Source organism: Diadema setosum, chromosome 5 (assembly GCF_964275005.1).
Source record: "Diadema setosum chromosome 5, eeDiaSeto1, whole genome shotgun sequence".
In the NCBI taxonomy this organism is placed as follows: domain Eukaryota; kingdom Metazoa; phylum Echinodermata; class Echinoidea; order Diadematoida; family Diadematidae; genus Diadema; species Diadema setosum.
In genome coordinates, this window is record NC_092689.1 from 25,276,704 (window position 1) to 25,296,907 (window position 20,204).

At 36.7% G+C, this 20,204-nt stretch overlaps 2 protein-coding genes across 2 annotated transcripts; both read left to right on the top strand.

Annotated features, from left to right (window-relative positions):
• Positions 1-291: 291 nt before the first annotated feature.
• On the top strand, positions 292-9,603 carry LOC140229217 (carbohydrate sulfotransferase 14-like). Its single transcript, XM_072309489.1, has 3 exons — positions 292-405; positions 2,427-2,536; positions 3,931-9,603. Exons 1-3 carry the CDS (start codon positions 312-314, stop codon positions 4,753-4,755), a joined length of 1,029 nt encoding a protein of 342 aa, XP_072165590.1. The 5' UTR covers positions 292-311; the 3' UTR covers positions 4,756-9,603.
• Positions 9,604-11,495: 1,892 nt separating this feature from the next.
• On the top strand, positions 11,496-18,893 carry LOC140229219 (transcription factor A, mitochondrial-like). The gene is made up of 7 exons (XM_072309490.1): positions 11,496-11,589; positions 12,223-12,389; positions 12,666-12,736; positions 13,222-13,371; positions 14,168-14,284; positions 15,552-15,608; positions 17,544-18,893. Exons 1-7 carry the CDS (start codon positions 11,525-11,527, stop codon positions 17,637-17,639), a joined length of 723 nt encoding a protein of 240 aa, XP_072165591.1. The 5' UTR covers positions 11,496-11,524; the 3' UTR covers positions 17,640-18,893.
• Positions 18,894-20,204: the final 1,311 nt, after the last annotated feature.

The following is a 20,204-nucleotide window of genomic DNA, read 5'->3' on the forward strand; positions in this document are numbered from 1 at the left end:
CGTTGAGTCCTTTCTCCTTGCTCCATACTCTTCTGTGGTTCACAGTCCTTTGTAGGATTACCACACTCTTTAGAAAGAATACTCTTGCTCACTCTCCTTTCTCACTTCTTCCTCTCCTATCATCTCATATTTCCTCTCATTCCAACAGTCCTTTTCAGGACTCACACATGGTGAACCGCAAACCCAGCATATGTTACAGTACTTTGATTGTCAGTTTTAAAATACATTTGATTTGATTCAACTAATAGGTTTATTATGCATTACATGGTTTTACTTTGTAATATTTACAGGTAAATCACAGGCATGCTTTCATGATGAAAGTGAACCCCAAACGAATGCTGCTGGTGTTCCTGAATGGCATTGTGGGATATTTGGTGATAACATTGCTTGTATCAGCCTTCAAATGTGAGTACATTGTATCTTCAAAAGTTTTCTTTTGTGAATACCCTTTGTATTTCTGTTTATGCCTTGCAGTGTTTCAGATGTGTGTGTGTGTGTGTGTGTGTGTGTGTGTGTGTGTGTGTGTGTGTGTCGGTGTGTTGGTGTGTGTTTGTCTTGAGAATGTCACTTCCTTCAGCGTTAAGAAATAGAAACATGTCTTTTGAAAAAATAAACAAATGGTAAACAAATGGAAAGAGCATAATATTGCCAACTATCTATTGTTACATTGTCATGGGAGTGACAAACTTCAAACTCACAGTAAAGCGACCTGACCACATTACAAAGTCCTTTCATCATGCAAATATTATAGTGCCACAAGTGCAGCAGCATTCTATGAATTTCAGTTCCTTCTAACCTGCTTTGTAATTGTTAAATGCACTCCAAATTCAGTCACTGTTTTACTGTGTAGGTTGTATCTAGCAGTATCTATTACACCAAGTTATACTGCCAATGCAGTATAGCTATTTCCATTTGTGACCCTACATCACAAAACCGACAAAAAATCACCAGACATGGATTTTTAGTTAAGAGCAGATTCTGAAAGAGCAGACCTGAAGCTTTAAAATGATGTATGTAACTCAGTTCAAATACTGGCAAGAAAGCACACGCTGTGGAAAGTGTGAACTTGGAAAAGAGGCTTGGAAGTACAGGGTCTATTCAAGCGCTTAATCTTTACCAAGCTCTGCTATTTGTGTGATGAATGGAACAAAAAACAGGATGTTAACCATCAGAGCAACAATAAAGAGATTACCAGATTAAGCTGAAAATGAGCATCCTTTATTAACACATTCTGTTTATGACTAGTGCCAACTTTCAAAGCAGCAGTGCCATCCTTTCCAAAGTTATTAGAGGTGAAAGTTAAGAGTAAGGAAGAGTAAGGATTGGGTTTTAAGAAATGAAAAGGGGACTATAAGACACCTAATCACACTATTCTACCTAATTTCCTGTTCATTTTATGATCCCAAACTCTGGTAAAATGTAGAAGAAGACATGCTCTTTCAGAAAAAAAAAAATCAAGATTGGCTGGGTTGACCCATTTCACATAATTTCAGTCCTCACACAAAATCAGTGAGTGCGACTTTTTGTTGGTTTTGTGATGCATGGTCACATTTGTTCAGCTTATGCAACTTGCTCAGTTGGCAAAATACTGTAATACATTTCACCTTCAAAACATAATTGACATCATTGCCTGTCTAAATAGCTTTCCATGGTGGAAGGAGTAGAAATTGAGGATTAAGAAAGACTAAAATCCATGGCCAAATTCATTCCAGTGCTCAGTTAAACTCAGTTAATATGATTTACTAATAGTCTGAATTGTTGTCCTGCAGTCCAACTGGAGTATGTCTCTCAATTGCTACCTTTCTTATGAACCCTTTCCTTCTTACAAAGTAGGCCTACTAGTACTAATACAATTATGCCATTAAATTAATACCCTCAAAAGTTATATTTTCAAATCCTGCATAAATACATTCACAAAACCCCTCCAAATGCATCAGTTTGTTTCATTGACTTGTGGCTTTAGTGAGAGTAAACACGACCCATAGAACCACTTTGTTTAAACTCCACTTGACTTTTAGTTGTCTCAGCACTCAAGTTTAGGCCACTCTGTAGTTTTGATTCTTTGTTACCCCAAATTATATGATTTTATTATTATGTAGCAATTATAATATATTTTTGTTGTTGCTTTGTTGTTAGTGATAGCAAATGACAGGGGATATCTCATAAGGAATAAAAAAGAAAACTAAAATTAATTTGCTGGCAAGTAGTGTATTTCTGTAAAGTGCTTTAGAGAGGTTTAGAAATGATATAACCTGTCTTCAATATGCTAAAACACACTATGTATCCACAAATTTGTATGTGCCTCAACATTGAACCTTCTGAATTTTTCAAACTTGTATACATGCATTATGTAGATGAATATGTTCGTGTAAATATCTATGGTACACCATTTATCTAAGGTACCTAAATATTGATGATATTCACAGCTAATGAAGACACTCAGAGCGTGGTCATCGCAGAACCAAAGAGGGAGATCGAAGAAGAGCCCTTCAGGCAAACTGATGATAATGTTGATCAAGAGGTGGCGCTATTTACGGTAAGCTGACCGTGGGGAAGGTAGCTCGAAATGAAGATTCCTGCACTGTTTCACATGAAAAATCCTTCACAATCTTTGTGCTGGAATGCTGCATTCCAGCAAAAAATCATAAGACATGAAAATTATGGGCTGTACCCTCTGTGACAGTGTAGGTGTACAGTTTTGGTAGAAGTTCTTTTTTTTTTTTCTATCTAAGATCATTGGATGTTTTGAAGCAAATCAGTGATAACCCAGAAACACATCCATGGCCTACTGCTAGTGTTGAACTTTTTGTGTGTCCAGGCACATACAGAGCTTAAATTGCTATGCTTTTTCAACAGCATTCAGTAATGTGTACATCTAAATTTGACTTAGTTGTGAGTTAGCAAGCCCACTCATGTGTAGTAGTGTGGCTCAGTACCGTATGTCCCCCCAAAAAAAATTATAACGCTACCCTCTGCAATGATAACTTTAAAAATAGTGAATCAATCCAAATACAACTTCAGGGTACGAAGCTATAACTCTTTTCCCACATCTTACAGAAAACCCCATTTGATGTGCTTCAGTGGTCAAAGAGAAATGAGGAATTTTGTAGAGCATGTCAGGAATCTCTTCCCTCCAAGTTCTGTCTATTGTGTTCACACACAAGAGCATCCAATTGCTAAACTTGGAAGAATCAGACTCATGACAAGCTTTACAACAATCCACATTTCTCTGTGACCGCTTAACCAAATTGAATGGAGTTCTCTGCAAAATAGAGCTAAGATGTCATATTTTAAGACCCTGAAGTAGCATTTAGACAATTTAATCATATTGGGTGTTATCAATGCAAAAATCTGATTGTAACTTTTTGGGGGACATACTGTATAATAGGAATGTCATGCTGACATGATAGTTATCCCTATTCATTGATTGTCCATTTCCAGACATCTGTGTCAATCAGCACAGCAGGGGTTAAAACTTAACCTGTTGAGGAGGACGGACTGATTTTTCTACAACACGCATTTTCCCTTGACACCTGCCCGAGTATACTCGAGATTCGTCCTCAACGGGTTAACAGTCTAGAGATACAATCATGAAATGATATTGAACCTGTCTGAACTGAGTCAATTTTGCCCTTCATTCAAAGCACAAATATAATGTCAGTGACTGTTTCCTTTTTTTCCAAGTTCTATTATTTTGTTCCATAACCTGTTTATTTCCTTATTTCAGATAGTGTTAATAGTTTAAAGCCAGTTTGTATTATACACTTTCAAATCAAAGATTTTTTTTTCTGCAGTTTGCCAGCTCTGCAATGCATACTTCTGGCGATGACCACCTGTGGAAGAAACAGACTTAATATACATGTGTTTTGAACAACTGTGCAATTTTAATACCATGAACATCATTTTATCATATTATTCTTATTTGATCAGGGAGAATGGTGGAAGCAGATGTTGGCAAGGCAGGAGGAGAGGAAGTCTCGATTGAGGAAAGTGTGCCACTACCTGTACAATGAGACAGTCAAAGATTCCAGTTTCCTGGCATCACATAAAAACAGACTCCGTCCCCTGATTGTTAACAAAAAGCACCGTTTCATCTATAGCATTGTGTACAAAGTGGGCTCCACCAACTGGGAACGAGTCATAGTTCAGGACATTGAAGGCTTCCAGAATGTGCCGAATCAGAAGTTGTTTTCACATAAAGCACTGCAGTGGATGCCCAAGTTTGAAGAGAAAGAGGTTGAATATTACCTGGAGCAGTACACCAAGTTTATCTTTGTGCGAAACCCCCTCTCGAGAATCTTGTCTGGGTATAGGGACAAATTTGTTGACCATCACAACGCTGTCTTCTCCAAGCTGGCAAGGCAGATCATCAGACAGTATCGCAGTAATATGGCTGATGACAGCTCTGGTTCCAATGTGACCTTCTCTGAGTTCATCAGCTACCTCATCGACTCAGGGGAACACAGGGTAAATCCACATTGGAAGCCAATCTTTGCTCAAAATATGCCCTGCACAATTGACTATGATGTCATAGGCAAGCTAGAAGAGGCCAGCGATGACATCCCATACGTCTTGAAGAAAACTGGATTGTGGAATGTCACTGATTATGGCAAGGGGCCACCTAGGAGAAATACAGATAAGGAGCTCGTTCGTCAGTACTATTCTGAGGTTAATCCTAAGTTGCTGAAAGAATTATATAAAGTTTATGAGCCTGATTTCCTTATGTTTGGGTATGAAATGCCTTTCTTTCTGTAAATGTGAATTTAATGTAGTGGGTTGATAATTTTGTCATTGACTGATACATCAATATCTGAGCAATTTCATACAAAAAGATAATATGTAAAACTCTTTGTATGCTGGCTTTGCTTGTATTCATAACATGCTGTTATCAATGTCATAGACAGATGTAGATTGGACTATTCAGGTAGGCCTGATCTGTTAACTGTGGTTGCACCACAGGTATGAATTGTCCCTCTGGTATTTCACTAGGTATTCCTAAATGTACTGATATTAGTCAGTACTGCGTGTATGCTTGATATCATGTCCAGGATGTACTGTATGATGTTTGTATTCAGTGTCATGCCTCATGTCTTATGTATTTAACAAATTGCAAACATTGGCCTGAGGTTTGTGTTTTTGCTGAAACAGAAGAATAAGAAGGGGTAGGCTGTGGCATTTTTTTTTTTTTGTGATCCTATTATACCTATCTATATAAGATGTATTTTCAAGTCTCTACATCTATATTGTCTCTAAATTATGCATGATTTCTCATATATAAGATAATTCAATAGATATGCATGGTGCATGATATGTATTCTACATCACAGGGTACAGTGGAGTTATTTCTTTAGTTTATTTTGAAACAAAATGTGATGCTAATACAAGAATGCTATAAAAAGGTACAGTGAAACAATTTCTTTAGTTCAAAACATAATTTGCTAATACAAGAGTGCTATAAAAATATGGTGTTGTTACAGTGTGTCTTGTAGGAGTTTTGTTTATCTGAAGAAAAAAAAAAGATCCACAAATAGTAAATGTATGTGAAAGAGTGGGATTTAAGAGCAGGTGTGTAGGCACAGTTTACTATGAAGAAAAAGTTAAGTAAGCAGCAGTACAAAGGTAACAGATTCAAAAAAATGTTTGGCACTTCAGACACAGACATATTTAGGATGTTATGATCAAACTGGCAAACTGTCAAGGATAATATTGTGCTACATGTACACATGATAGTAATCTGTCATTTTGGTGAGGTGCCATAGAAAGAGAACTTGTCACTTGCTGCATTTTTACCATCTAGTACAGTGGACTCTTGTTATAACGAAGTCCTCTGGACCTGCAGTTTGCTTTCGTTATATTGAAATTTCATTATATCCGAACAAATAAAGTGTATAAAGATATCTAGATGATAATTTTGGGCCTGAATTTTACTTTGTTGTATCCGAAATATCGTTATAACTGTGTTCATTATAACGGGAGTGCACTGTACTTTGGGTAATATTTTACAATTTTTACAATACCTTATGATGCCAACCAGTTACAAAGGCTCTTCACAAGGCTTAAACATTTTGCTAAATTTTTAAAATCTATGGCAGAAATGCAACAGCTTTCATTCATTTTTTTTTCTTTTGTACAAATTATCCCAAAGTTGGCTTGTGACTGTCATTGAAACTGTGCTGATCTTCTTTTTTGAGTATATAAAAAAGAGATATTGGTATAGGGAACTCATGTAATGCTCCATGATGTCTTTTCTATATACCCCGTGTAAAGTGCAAACTTGTTAAAGTTCTTATGATTGTTAGCCTGATACCTACTACTTGAGGCATTTTTCATGCCTTGTAGAATTAGTAATTTGTGATTTCTACAACTCTGTATTCTATTGCTTTTCTTGAAAAGCAAAATATAATTCTTGAACTGTGTTGTCTATTGTGTGTCTTTCAGTCACTTCTATTTTATTTTTGTTACCTCAGAGTTTCACAGGCTTATGAAGGAGATGGGACGTTGAGCTATAGGAACCCGCTCAGTGTTTGATTGTTAGGTAGTATTAATCAAGGCACTTTATGAAAGTAACTTATTGTAAATGCACATCACAGCAAATTTAGTTGACAAATGTGTGTTGCTCTGTGAATACCGGATGCTCAACCTGTGTACTTTTCACTTGTACAACAGTAACAGTAACTGCAAGAAAATGTTGACCTTCATGATACAAATCATAGTACATTTGTATCATATAGAATCTGAAGTGAAATTCTGAAGAGATTTTGTTTAAACTCTGGTTTAGTGTATGGTATTTTCAAACAAACAGGGTTAATTCAGAGTGGATGATAGTAAGTCTAGTATGATTTGAATGTATTTAGAGGCAAGCTGCATAGGTCACCAAAAACTACATACCAGAGAGTATGGCTGTAGTAATACATGTATCAATCATTATTTTGTGAAAGCTCTTATCCTGAAATAAATTCATGGATAAAAAGTAGAGTACTGTAGTTCTACAAATCTGTCATACTTCTGTCTCCTAATAAAGGAGTAAAAAAAAAGGAAAGCTTGCAATAATTTCTATCATGATTTTTCAGAATTGTTGAGGTTTAAATACACCATATGATAGCATGACCCACTGTCATGAGAGAACCACAAAACCTGTGAACCTGGATTTTACTGAAACGATGGTCCCCATTTTGTCTTATTTGACATACTGTGCACTCCTTTTATAACAAACACAGTTGTAACAAAATTCCATTTACAATGAAGTAAAAATTCAGGCTGCAACATTTTCCGCTCTATGTATTTTTGTTTATTTGTACGGTTATAGCAAAATTTTGATATATTGAAAATAAAGAACTACCTGTTGCGAGGACTTCATTATAACAAGAGTCCACTGCATTTTAATTGTAATGAAAGATTGTCCATTTTCTAATGCTACTCTTCCAAGTCTTTTTGACATTGCTCAGAGTAAAATATCGCAAATTTAAATTGCTATAATCTTCAAGTCATGGAAAAGCCACAGAATTTGTTTCTGTAAAAGACAGAGGACACCTGGTAAAGGCATGCTTACTGTAAAATGAGGAATGTTTGTGTGCATTTTAATTTTGTGAATTTCGCGAGAGCCAAGATTCGCGAAATTAAACTGCATGTGTAAGTTCTTGTCTACACTATTCGCATTGAATGTTAGCAGCAACTCGCGAAAATTTCATGCCGCGGAAAAGGGTGTCGGTTGCAATTCCCAAATATTTCATACCACGAAAATATCATGTATTACAGTTTTCAGTTACTTTTCCATTGCTGATGTGATTGAATTTTTCTTGGTTTCTTCATTATTCTCTACACTATGTTGATTTCAAAATGTGGGATCGATATTTGCATGGATATGATTGGACATAATGAGCAGCAGTGCAATTCAAATGTGATTGTGTTACAATTAATTTAAAGTTTTAGACATGACATGGTGCAATTTTGCAATGAGTGTGTGTCCTGTGATTTGTTTGTAGCTGAAATTTAATTTAGCATACTAATCTTTAGCTGTGACAAACAGTTGTCAATGTGTGGTGTTTTCTATTTCTTAATGTATAACATTACTGGTAGTTTCTTGTCAGTGTGTGTTCAGTAGTTTTATGATTATTTCATGGTAGCTTTTGTATGTACTGCTCTATGATAGTCGATCATGCATACACTGTACTCATTTTGATGAATAGTTCTCCATAATTATATCATCAAGGGACATAGTTGTGGACTTCCATATAAGTTCAAACCTCTTGCTTAAGGACAAGTGATGGTATGATGTAAAATGCAGAATGATCTCAGCAGCCAAAGCTTAAAGAGATGGTTTAGTTTTGGTTGAGATGGGAGAATCAGATTTTAACTTTTTGAGAGATAATGAGAAGCCACTTAAGCATACAATTCCAAGAGGAATTTTCGATGAAAATTTGATGAAAATTGGTTTTGAAATGGCTGAGATATTTAAAAACTATGAGATCTTAATAAAAGGTGGGACTCACTATTCATTAGGACCACCTTAATTGTAATTTTTTGTATCTCAGCCATTTCAAAACAAATTTTCATCAAAACTTTGAATTCCTCTAAGAATGGTGTACTCTTCAATATTTCTTAGGTTTCTCATTATCTCTCCAAAAGTTATAATTTGTATCCCCCATCTCAACCAAAAACTATACTATCCCTTTAAATCTTTAAAGTACTCTTTAGATTACAGTATTTCTATTTAAGTAAACAGTACTACATGTCAGTATTCTTTTGTCATTCAATACATTATCAGCTAAACAGTGTATGTGTGTTATTTATAGTGTGCATATGAATAGTAAACAACTACATTGACTTTGTAGAAGGTCAATACTTTCCTTTCATAAGTTTGTTGTAGTACATTTTATGTTGCAGTCATTACTCATTTGTGTTATTGTTTTGCAGTGTACATGATGTCTTGTTTTTATGAGTCAAACAATTTGTATTGACCTACAAGTCTTATAAATATACATGCTGTAATTATATAACGCCTCAAATTGATTGAGCTCGGTGTTGTGTATTTAGTCTGTAAAAACTTGATCACCAGAATACCCATTACTCGTTGTAGCATTTGATATGTCTTCTTCTTTCACATGCCGTACACCAGTATACAGTAGGTTGATCAGCACACTGAGGTTGTTGAGGGTGGTTCACTACTTTCCTGCTAGTCCTTGCCCCTGGGTCTCCGGGAGTCCTAGGGTGGGGCAACACAAAATGTCTTGTATTGTATGCTCCCAGGCAGCACAATACATGACATAATCAGCTTACTTGGGATATACCATGTCAGCCATTCAGCACAAGGTAATTACCCAGAAAACACAGCAGTATTAGACAGCCATGCAACTGTAACAATAAAAGCAGATATGTGGGTTGTCATGAAATGAGTCTAAAGGGCATACTGTATGTCTTATTGTAGAAATCAATACACAAAGTCAGTAAATGTAGTATATCAAGTTGTGGCAGTATGTTTGGAATATACCATCTCTCTCTCTCTGTCATCTCTATGTACCTCTCTCCATCAGTCTTTCTCTGCCTCCAAGTGTCGAGAGTTGAGTCATTGGTAGCTCTCATGCTGACATGTGCAGTGGTGCAAGAGTAGGGAAGTTTTGATTGTGTAGAGAGAGAATGAGAATGTAGGGGTGGGGGGGGGGGGAGAAAGAGGGAGGGGAGAGAGGTGGGTTAAGAAAGAAGTGATGAGACAGTGCCGGTATGTTCTGTAAGAGACATTTGTACTCATCTAATAAAAATTGGATCGGTTGATGCAAGTAGGATAGGAAGACATGATAACAATTATGATCCACAACATTTGTATAGCGCCATATATCTGTCGTAGAAACATTCAAAGGCGCAGACTCTTCCAAGAGCGCGTAACAATTGAATGCCTGGTAAAAAGTATGAGTCTTGAGTGAGACTTTGGAGTGATCCAGTTCATGATAGAGGAAGAAGGATGTGAGAATGCTGTTGTTTTCTGGGTAAGAAGAGGAGGTTGCAAAGAAGGTATCTAGACTGAGAATGGTGAGAAAATCTACAGAGATTATCCTCTACCATTTCGTAGAAGGAGGTCTGAAGCATTGATAAGATAAGGATAAAGATTTGTACTTTTCAAGGGGCTTACAGAAAGAATAAGAGTGCATTCACTCAAGAAACACAAGGTTTAGTTGTACATAGAAATGTATGGTTACACATGAAAGGTGGTTTTGTTTTGTTTTTTTGCTGTTGTCAAATACAAGAAAATGCTCGTACATTACAAGGGTTTAAGAGGAAAACCTCACATTATGTACAGATGGTGCATTACAATTCATACAATTTAGAATGTTTGTTTTACTAACGTTATTTTCCAAAACCTCACTAATAGTCTAAAGATTTTGTTATTTTTTATGAAGCCCCACCTACTAACAACCAGCAAAGCAAAATAAAAGACAAAAACAAATGCAAACCAAGACTTCTTTCTTCTCATATCATGATGATAATGAATACATTGCAAGACTTGAAGACTGTGCAAGCCTTGATGAGATGAGAATATTCTTTCATGACTAAAATTACCCATCTAGACCTTATTTGTATGTGAATTTATTTCATTCAAATTTATACGCTCTTGGTATTTTCAGAATATTTTGGAGTCACAAATCAATAAAATAGCACTGAAACTATCGCATCAGTAAAGGTATAGGCCTACCTTGGTTTCCTGGAGCTTGAACAGTGAGACAGCATCAATGGTGCATTTATCAAAGATGTGAGGGATGAAAGATGGGTATTGAAATCTTCAGAAACACAAATTACAAAATCAACAAAATAGAACAGATAAAATCAATTTCTCTCCAAAAGATATATCAGCTACCGAAAGTTGTTTCAAATAAGTATTCCAGCATCAATGGTGTGTGCTCAATTAACGAGGTAAGATGTGATTGGAATCTGCAAAATCAGCCTCCATTTAGACCAAAACGATTTGATTTCATATGTCATGTGTGATGTCTTACTACATATCCTACGTTTTACTCCTCTTTCTTTTCTTTTCTTTTTTTTTTTGGCTTTTGTTTGTTTGTTTTTAATAGTTGTTACAGTAACACAACACTTTTTGTTCTCTGATGCTCTTCTATTGAAACATATAATATTCCCCGGTGCTAATATGTGGAGTATTTCATCACACCTAAAAGTGCCACTAGACTGTCTGCAGAGCAGAGCAACTCCAAGAAATGGGAAGGGAAAAGGTCAATTACTACATGTATATCATGATAATTCCTTACAGGAAGTCTATCAGACAGTCACTTTAGCCCCCACTTCTTCTTCTTCTGTTTTTTTTTTTTTTTTTCTTCTTGCTTTCTGTTTAACTGTTAAAAATCAGTGACTGTTCTATTTGGTAGCCGATGATGAACGCGGTGACTGCACGTACTTATGGTGACTAGCCTTCAGTCCAGCCGTCCGAAGAAGGTTGCTCAAAAGGCCGAACATGTACAGCGCGCAGTTTTTGAATACTTCTGTACCGAGCGAAGAAGTCCGCTGGCTATAACTACGGAAAATGGCGATATCAATGGGAGTCCTGTTTCGTACATTTTCTCAAAAATGTAAAATAGTACACGCGAGGTAAGCATCTTTGTGAACTGACAGATTTCATTTATTAATAATTACTGCAAAAAGTAAACTTACAAACATGTTCACATGCATATCAATCGTTGATTGCTCCCTACTGACTACTAACGTTAGTAATGTAAATTAGGTTCCTACTAACGTTGCTAGTCCCGTGTATCCAATAATTTGTTAGTTAAGTTGTCGTTTACATTGTCAACTAACTTGCATTATCAAACCGTCAATTGCATTGTTCTTTCAGTTAAGGTAAATGAAAATGTTTTTTGTTAGACGTTTTTATGTTCCCGAAGGTTTAACCCGTTACATATTATTTATGTTTAGCACATAGATCTAGCACTTAGCAGAGACACGCAAAACAGCTGTGTTTGGTTAACCTAATTGTGATTAAAACACAGCCCAGGCACTGTATAAATATAAATACTCAAAATAGCCTTATACTCAGTTATGGTGTCTGTACGTCTGCTCGGGCTAGTTTGTGATGTGCATGTTTCAAGGTGTGTCTGTCCTGCGCTGTGTCATTTTTAAATTATGATTCACTACATGATCACAATATGATTAGATCTAGTACATGTAGTGTATGCGTATGATCTCCCATGTAAAAAGTTTTTGACAATGACTCGATATATGCAGTGCAAGGCAAGGCTTGCTGGGCTCTAGCACATGCCTCCCGAGCTGTCCAAGGATTCAACACTACCAAACGATTTCTGATGACATCCCACCAAAACCCAAACGACCACTGTCTAGCTTCTTTCTGTTTGTTGTGGAGCAGAGGCCCAAGATATTAGCCGAAGAGCCAGGTATGTTGAAACTCTACACAAAACAAAATTGTTGTAATCCTGCTGTCCAGTGAGTGACTTGTCATAGAAGTTTTTATACTTATGTGCAAATGAATGTGAATATGTTTCTTTTACTTGGCTTATATTTGTATGTTTTATACTTGTCTGTCACATGATGCATTTTCATCACAAAGGCAACTTCACACATTTTACTGAAGTGATATCTTGTTACGACAGCCATTTCAAAACACACTGTCACTCTCTCTCTCTCTCTCCTCTCTCTCTCTCTCTCTCTAGATCTTCGTAACACAGAAGTTGTCAAAAGAATAGCTGCCATGTGGAAAGAAATGTCAGACTCTGAGAAAGAGGTAAGGCCATTGTAGTTTTGAGGAAAACTAGAAAGATTTGTGCATATAAAATTCAGAAGTCATCTTAATTGATTTAAAGTGTTGAGAGTGACCACTGTAAAGGATAGGATTAAATATATTTTGTATTCATGATGACATTCTAATTTATATTTTTCTTCTATCTATTTGTACTACCCCATCCAATCTATATCATTTTTTCTTTATCAGTGAAAGTATCACCAGATTTTTATTTATTTATTTATTTATTTTCTTTTTTTTTGGGGGGGGGGAGAGGGGACACAAAATGTAAATCAATACACTACAAAATTGTAGCATCTTGGTGAAGTAAGTTTGATTAGTTACACAAATCTTTCCCCTGAATAGATCCTCATTATTGAACAGTATTTAATCATGAGATATTCCACCAATAAGTACAGTCATATATGCATCAATATCTTATCTGATGTTTATAGATGGTGCTGAATCTTTCACATCCCTGTCCTCAGGTTTACAGGCAAGAATTTGAGTCTCAGAGAATCAAGTTCCAGGAAGAAATGGAGGACTTCAGATCTCGCCTGACTGATGAGCAACTAGACACCTTGATGGAGATGAGCAGGAAGAAGAGAGAAATGAGATCAAAGCGGAGGCACAGAGCTGTAAGTCAAGACTAGGGCTCTTTCTTTCTGAGACCTGATTTTTTTTTTTCTCATGGAAAACACAGCTTGTCAGTAGTGCTATGATGGAGCGCTATTAAGTTGCAGCCTAAACCAGCAAAAATATTTTAGGAAGTTGGTAAGAGTACTGGGCTAATTACAGCTGGCTGTGTTTTGCCTCAATGTACTGCTTTGCAAGTGACAGACCATTTTGTTTTAAAATAACTAAAATACTTTCTAAAAGAAGCATACAGCAAAAATATGTCAATTGGAATAAATATATAGTTCCCTACAAAGTAATAAAACAACATACCATTTGATAGTGTTTTGATGCATATTGCCTTCCGCACATGTAGTCTTGTGGCAATTCTTAGCACATTTGAAATAAAGAACTGTATTTTAGCTTTTTAACCCATTGAGGACAAGTCCCGAGTATACCCGGGCAAGTGTCTGTGGGAAATACATGTTGTAGCAAAATCAGTCCATCCTCAAGTTTGGTATAGATCCTTATCATCCTGTAAGAGAAGATGTTAAGATGTTGCTCTACACAGTTTACAATTGAAATTTATACTGAATGTTATGGTAAGCAACATGTAAAGAGACAGCAGAAGTTGTTGCATGTCATACCGTAAGAATTACTAGCATAGATATAGACATGAAAATGCATTTAGTAAGTGTGACACCTTTTCCTGCAAGATCGAATACTTTTTATAATCCTCTCTACCTATCACATGTATTTGTATTACACAGTAGTTTTGCAGTAGCAATATTCTCCTTTTCTGCTCCTCTCTTTTTGCAGGAACTGAGAAAGCTGAACAAGCCAAAACGCCCTCCCTCTGGCTACTCACTCTTCGTTAAAGAACATCTTAGCTCAACCCTACGACCTGGGGGAGCAAGGACCACTGAGGAGAAACAGGTACTGTTGAAGTCTGCTGCTTGCTGTCAATTAACCCGTTGAGGACGAGTCCCGAGTATACTTAGGCGAGTGTCTATGGGAAATGCGTGTTGTAGCAAAATCAGTCTGCCCTCAACGGGATAAGAATGTTGTAGTCATGACATAAACAGTCCAATACCTGCCATCTGACACATGTGTTGTCTTGAATTTAGGCAGTGACAATAGAGTAGCTGTATTACAGGGGAGTATCATTGTAGAGAGGTCAGATACCTAGAGAATCCACTTTTATAGATGTAAATCATCAAGTCTCTACCAGTGTTCATTACGAGATCATCTATGGAAATTAAAAATCATTTTATTGCAGGTTGAATCTATTGCCGGAATGAACATGAAGAAGACTTGTAGCACGTATAACTAGGATTTTTTTTTTTTTTTTTTGTCCCAAACCAAATAGTTGGCAAAGTCATGTTCCATGTCAAAACTAGCAAGTTATGATTGAATGTTACTCCCTCTACTTGCTTGCATTGTGGTTACATGCTTGCAGTCAGTGACCACCCCCAGTGAGAAGGGCCACCTATGTATGCATGCTTTATTATCTGAGCTCTGATGTGCCTAGTGCATTCAAAAACATGATGAAAGATAGGTCCTGTCTGCAACTGTGACATGATTGTTCTCAAATCTAAAGCCTTTGACAACAAGCATCAAGAATAAAAACAATTCCCCCGACCCCCCCCCCCCCCCCACACCCGACCCGGAAATGCTCCAAGCACTTTCCTGTTGCATTTCCTGTTTTCCGGATCATCAGTATATATTGTGTCAAACTATGGTATGTATGCTACCCTATCATAGCAGAACATGTTCATACAGTGTACATTTTTTGGTGTGTTCCAACTGTACACACGAGGGTCCAGATATAACAAGGTATATTAGCATGACCTGCCAACCTCATTTTAACAGCATTTCCTGTATTGACCGACTAAACAGAAAGCTTTGATCATCTGAATGATAGTACATGGTACAGGCCATCTCTTAACAACTTGAAATGGCCATTGTGGCAACAAGGTTATCTAGTCAACTTGTCATAGAACCTGATATTTTTGATTGTGTCTCTTCTAATGAGAACAACTTCATGAACCTCAACTTCAAACAACCTCAACAATTGCCTCAGAAGTGATGCTTCACTTTACTGTGACTCTTTATTATAAAGTTCCTCTGCATTCTTGTATAGAATCCTTTTTTCTTTTTTCATAAAAAAGTTGTCAAATTTTGTGCATTACTTTCACTTCAGGCCATGTTCAAAGATGCAGCAGAAGCTTGGAATGCCATTCCAGATTATGAAAAACAGGTAAGTGTGATGACAGAAAGTAAAATGAACTGGAGACCTCTGCCAAAAGCCGAGATAGAGGAAAAATTCTTCATTGTAGTGATTTAGTTAAATGAAATGAGACTTAAAATAAAAAACAATATACACCACTTATACTAAGAAAATAGAGTGTGTGGAACTAATGTGACCTTAGGGACAATAAACAATTCTTTGTATGAATTCTAGCCTCTTGCTTGCTTTGTCAACATCAGTTATGACAAGCTTTAACTCGTATATATGTGACCCTGCACCACAAAACCAATGAAAAGTCGCCAGACATGGATTTTGAGTTACGGGCAGATTCTGAAAGAGCAGCTACTCTTAAGCTTTAAACTGATGTATAACTTAGTTCATTTAGACTCTTCTAACCTATTTAAATATGTATTGGAAAGAAAGCATACACTCTGGAACAATGTGAACTGAGAAAAGAGGCTCTGAAGTGCAGGGTCTATTCAAGTGCTGAATCTTTACCAAGCTGTGCTAGCTGCACAATGAATGGGACAAAAAACAGGATATAAACCACCGTAGCAACAACAATGAAGGCATTATCGGATTAAGCTGAAATTGAGCATGCTCTATCAACACTTCTGTCCATGATTAATGCTAACCTTCAAAGCAGTAGCATTATCCATAAAAAAGTTGATGTAGTTGAAAGTGAAGAATATGCAAAGGATTTTCAAGAAATGACATACCTGATCGTATTCCTCTACCAAAAAAAGATTGTAGAAGAACTGCTGAAAACCCACTTTCCCATTCATTTTATGACACCAAACGTAAGACTAATGTACAAGAGGAAAAGCTCTTTCAGAAAATATGGAAAACTGAAAATTGACTTGACTGACCTGTTTCACCCTTTTTAGTCCTCATGTAAAATCAAGGGGTGTGACTTTTTGTTGGTTTTGTGATGCACAATCATATATACTTTGCCTGACCTCCTTAACAGCAACAAATTGAAGGAAGCTATATAACAATAGGAAGAGGGATGATAGACATAGGGATGATAGACATCTTGCCACAATGCAAGATGGACAGAAATACCCATGGACTTGCAGAGCTGAGCAATACTGATCCAGTTGTCCCGATCACATAAACCTTTAAAAACTCAAACTGCGTCAGCACTATTTAATTTCCATAACAATATGTCGACAATGCTGTGCCGTTGCACAGCGCGAGCTCTATTTGAGAATACACGAAAAACATGGAGCACTTTCTCTATCTCCAAATTGCCATAGTTTTATAGATTTTCTCAGCAATTCTAAAGTGTTGGGAAAAGAGAAATATCAAGTCATAAGCTCTGAATATGCATTTCGATTATGAAGCGACAATGTTTCGATTGTTGCGCAACGAAACATTTACATTTATATATGATAAGGAGAATTGGCATCAGGCTACCTCATCCAGAGTATGAGTCTATGCTTGCTCCATGATGTTCCCAAGTCACACAGAGAATGTCAGTACATTATATGCTCGTACTGTTCCTCTGGGAGCAAGAGTGCATCCAGTTGGAGACAAAGTGGAATATATTTCTCTCAAATGACAAGAAAATGCATTGGGTGTATGGAAAGTATTGAAAGGACTTAGATGAAAGTAACATGCCAGGAACAAAAGTTTCAATAAATGTGGTTGGGAATCATGATATTGGAAAGAAGTAAGCAAAATATGCACAGTGGTTATTTCCTTTAACTTTACCCCAATTTATATGTTTTAAATCTCATAAACTCTTTTGTTTTACTCCCTGTAATTATGGGAATTTCCCCTTATCCTGTCAGCAACTTGAAATGGCTTATATGACAATGTAACTTTGATGGCATTTGAGAAGAAGGAATCCTGGATTGTTATGTTCTAAAAATAGTTCAGTTACAGTTATCATTCAGAGAAAGATTACTTGAGCCTCTGTTTGCATGTGTGTGTTTGTAGAGATACAATGAGGAAGCCAACCAGCTGTTGGAGACGTACAAAGAGGAAATGAATGACTGGAAGAGGAGAATGGAGGAGGAGGGAACTCAAGTTTGAATTCTTACCACATCTCTCACTTTCCCTTGACTCAGCAACATCTCCTTGTCTGGGAGACTTCAGTGCCATCACAGCAGTGCTGTTAAGAGAAACTTCACAACTTTGTGATATATTGCAAGAGATCTCTAACATGTACCGGTAATATGGGTTTATGGTAGCCTATAAAGTTGGTCAATTTTTGTTAGAAGACAGTTTGCTATGTTTCAAAGATGAGTGACTCCACTTCAGTGATGCATTGCATATGCTCAATGTACAATAAACTACAGCGTATTTATCACAAAAATACTGGCTGGTAAATGCAAGCTATTCATTGATACTAAAATGAGATTGTTCTGTCAAGTTTAAGTACCTGCCTTATGTTTTTCACTTCATTTTTTAAAAGAAATGAAAAGTGAAAGATTTGGTCTCAGTGTAAAAGCATGCACAAGTTTGCCTATGACACTGGCCTGGAATCTTATTGCATATGTATACTGTATACGCATATTATATGGAGTCTAATTTTTCTCAAATTGGGAATTCCCAACAATTTCACAAGTGGTTAAATTTGCGATCATGGAGTTCAGAAATGAAATAAGAAAATGTATTTTTGCCTGTCACATTCATGACAAGATCAGAGTTGATAATTTTGCAGGTTGAGAAATTTGCAAATTGCACCTGACTAGCGGAATTTGCAAAAACAAAAACCTCACAAAATGTATGGCATATACAGTAGTTTTATAAATATTCCCGGACTTGTGACTCTAAATTTGCTTTTCAGTCATGACAATTCAGTAATGCACATTCCTTTAATTCTTCTGCATGTATCAGCAATCCTTCGGCTTACAGTACCGGTATGATGATTTCACATTCATATTATATCAATATCAGACCAAACAGATCTTCAGGGCTGTCTCCATACGCAGAGTATGATGTCAATCTTGAAGTGTTTTGATGTCTCTTCAAATTAATTTGCCAGAGTGAACGTGACTAGTTACTCACAGCGCCAATTTATTGTCCCCGCCGAACGAGTTCGAGCAGGGGACTATGAAACGGGCTCCGTACGTGTGTGTGTCCGTGTGTCCGTCCGTCCGTCCGTCCGTCCGTCTGTCCGTCCGTGTGTCCGTGTGTGCGTCCGTGTGTGATCAAAATCTTCAATTTGCTACTTCTCTGTCATTTATGAGCCAATTTTGATTCTGTTTGCTTTATATGATAGCACTACATGGGAGCTTTGAAACTTCTACACAGAATTTCAGTCGTGACCTTTGACCTTGACCTTTGACCTATATTGTACATTTTGCTACAAAATGCTACTCCTTCGCCATTTCTAACCCGATTTCGATTCCGTTTGCTTTATATGATGGCACTAGGTGAGGGCTTCAAAACTTCTACACAGAATTTTGACCTTTGACTTCTTTGACCTTTGACCTTGATTTTTGACCTGTATTGTACATTTTGCTACAAAATGCTACTCCTTCGCCATTTCTAACCCGATTTCGATTCCGTTTGCTTTATGTGATGGCACTAGGTGAGGGCTTCAAGACTTCTACATAGAATTTTGACCTTTAACTTCTTTGACCTTTGACCTTGATTTTTGACCTGTATTGTACATTTTGCTACAAAATGCTACTCCTTCGCCATTTCTAACCCGATTTCGATTCCGTTTGCTTTATGTGATGGCATTAGGTGAGGGCTTCAAAACTTCTGCACAGAATTTTGACCTTTGACTTCTCTGACCTTTGACCTTGATTTTTGACCTGTATTGTACATTTTGCTACAATATGCTACTCCTTCGCCATTTCTACCTGTAACCCGATTTCAATTCCGTTTGCTGTATGTGGTGGCACCAGGTGAGGGCTTCAGAACTTCTACACAGAATTTTGACCTTTGACTTATTTGACCTTTGACCTTGATTTTTGACCTGTATTGTACATTTGCTACAAAATGCTACTTCCGGCGGGGACAGATATTACGCACCGCGTAATTTCTACTTTTCCTTGTTTCATTTCAAGAATGCAGTGTTGCATTTTCAGAATACATATACACTGTAACATTGTCAAAGTTACAGATGTGAAAATGTAAGCGATACTACGAATAATGATTTTGGATATTGATCAACCACTATAGGAGAAGATAGTGTATCCACATTAGTGCAAGTAATGACATTGCACATAAATAGACTCTATACTGCTGATTTTGTTTTTTAACATGGTTTAGGTTAGAGTTTCCAGGTGTCAGCTGATCAGACTTTACTACATGTAGTACACTGTATGTATTTTCTACAATCATGTCTGTAAAAATGTCATGCGATGTTTTTTATCGTTACTGGTAAGACTGATGCCAATTTTAGAAATCAGTACATATTAATGTTACATTCAATTTCAGAACTAAAGGCAACTCTTCCAATCAGTATTATGAAGTTTGGTTTCTAAATCTATATTTGCATCAAAATCTGTTGAATATTAAACAAAGAGATAAAGGACAGTAAAGTCCTTTCTTGTATCTTTAGTCATTTTTCTTTTAATTTCTGTCCAGTTGGTGGTTTCAAATGTACTGAGATTGCCATTTTTTAACAGTTGATTTTTTACT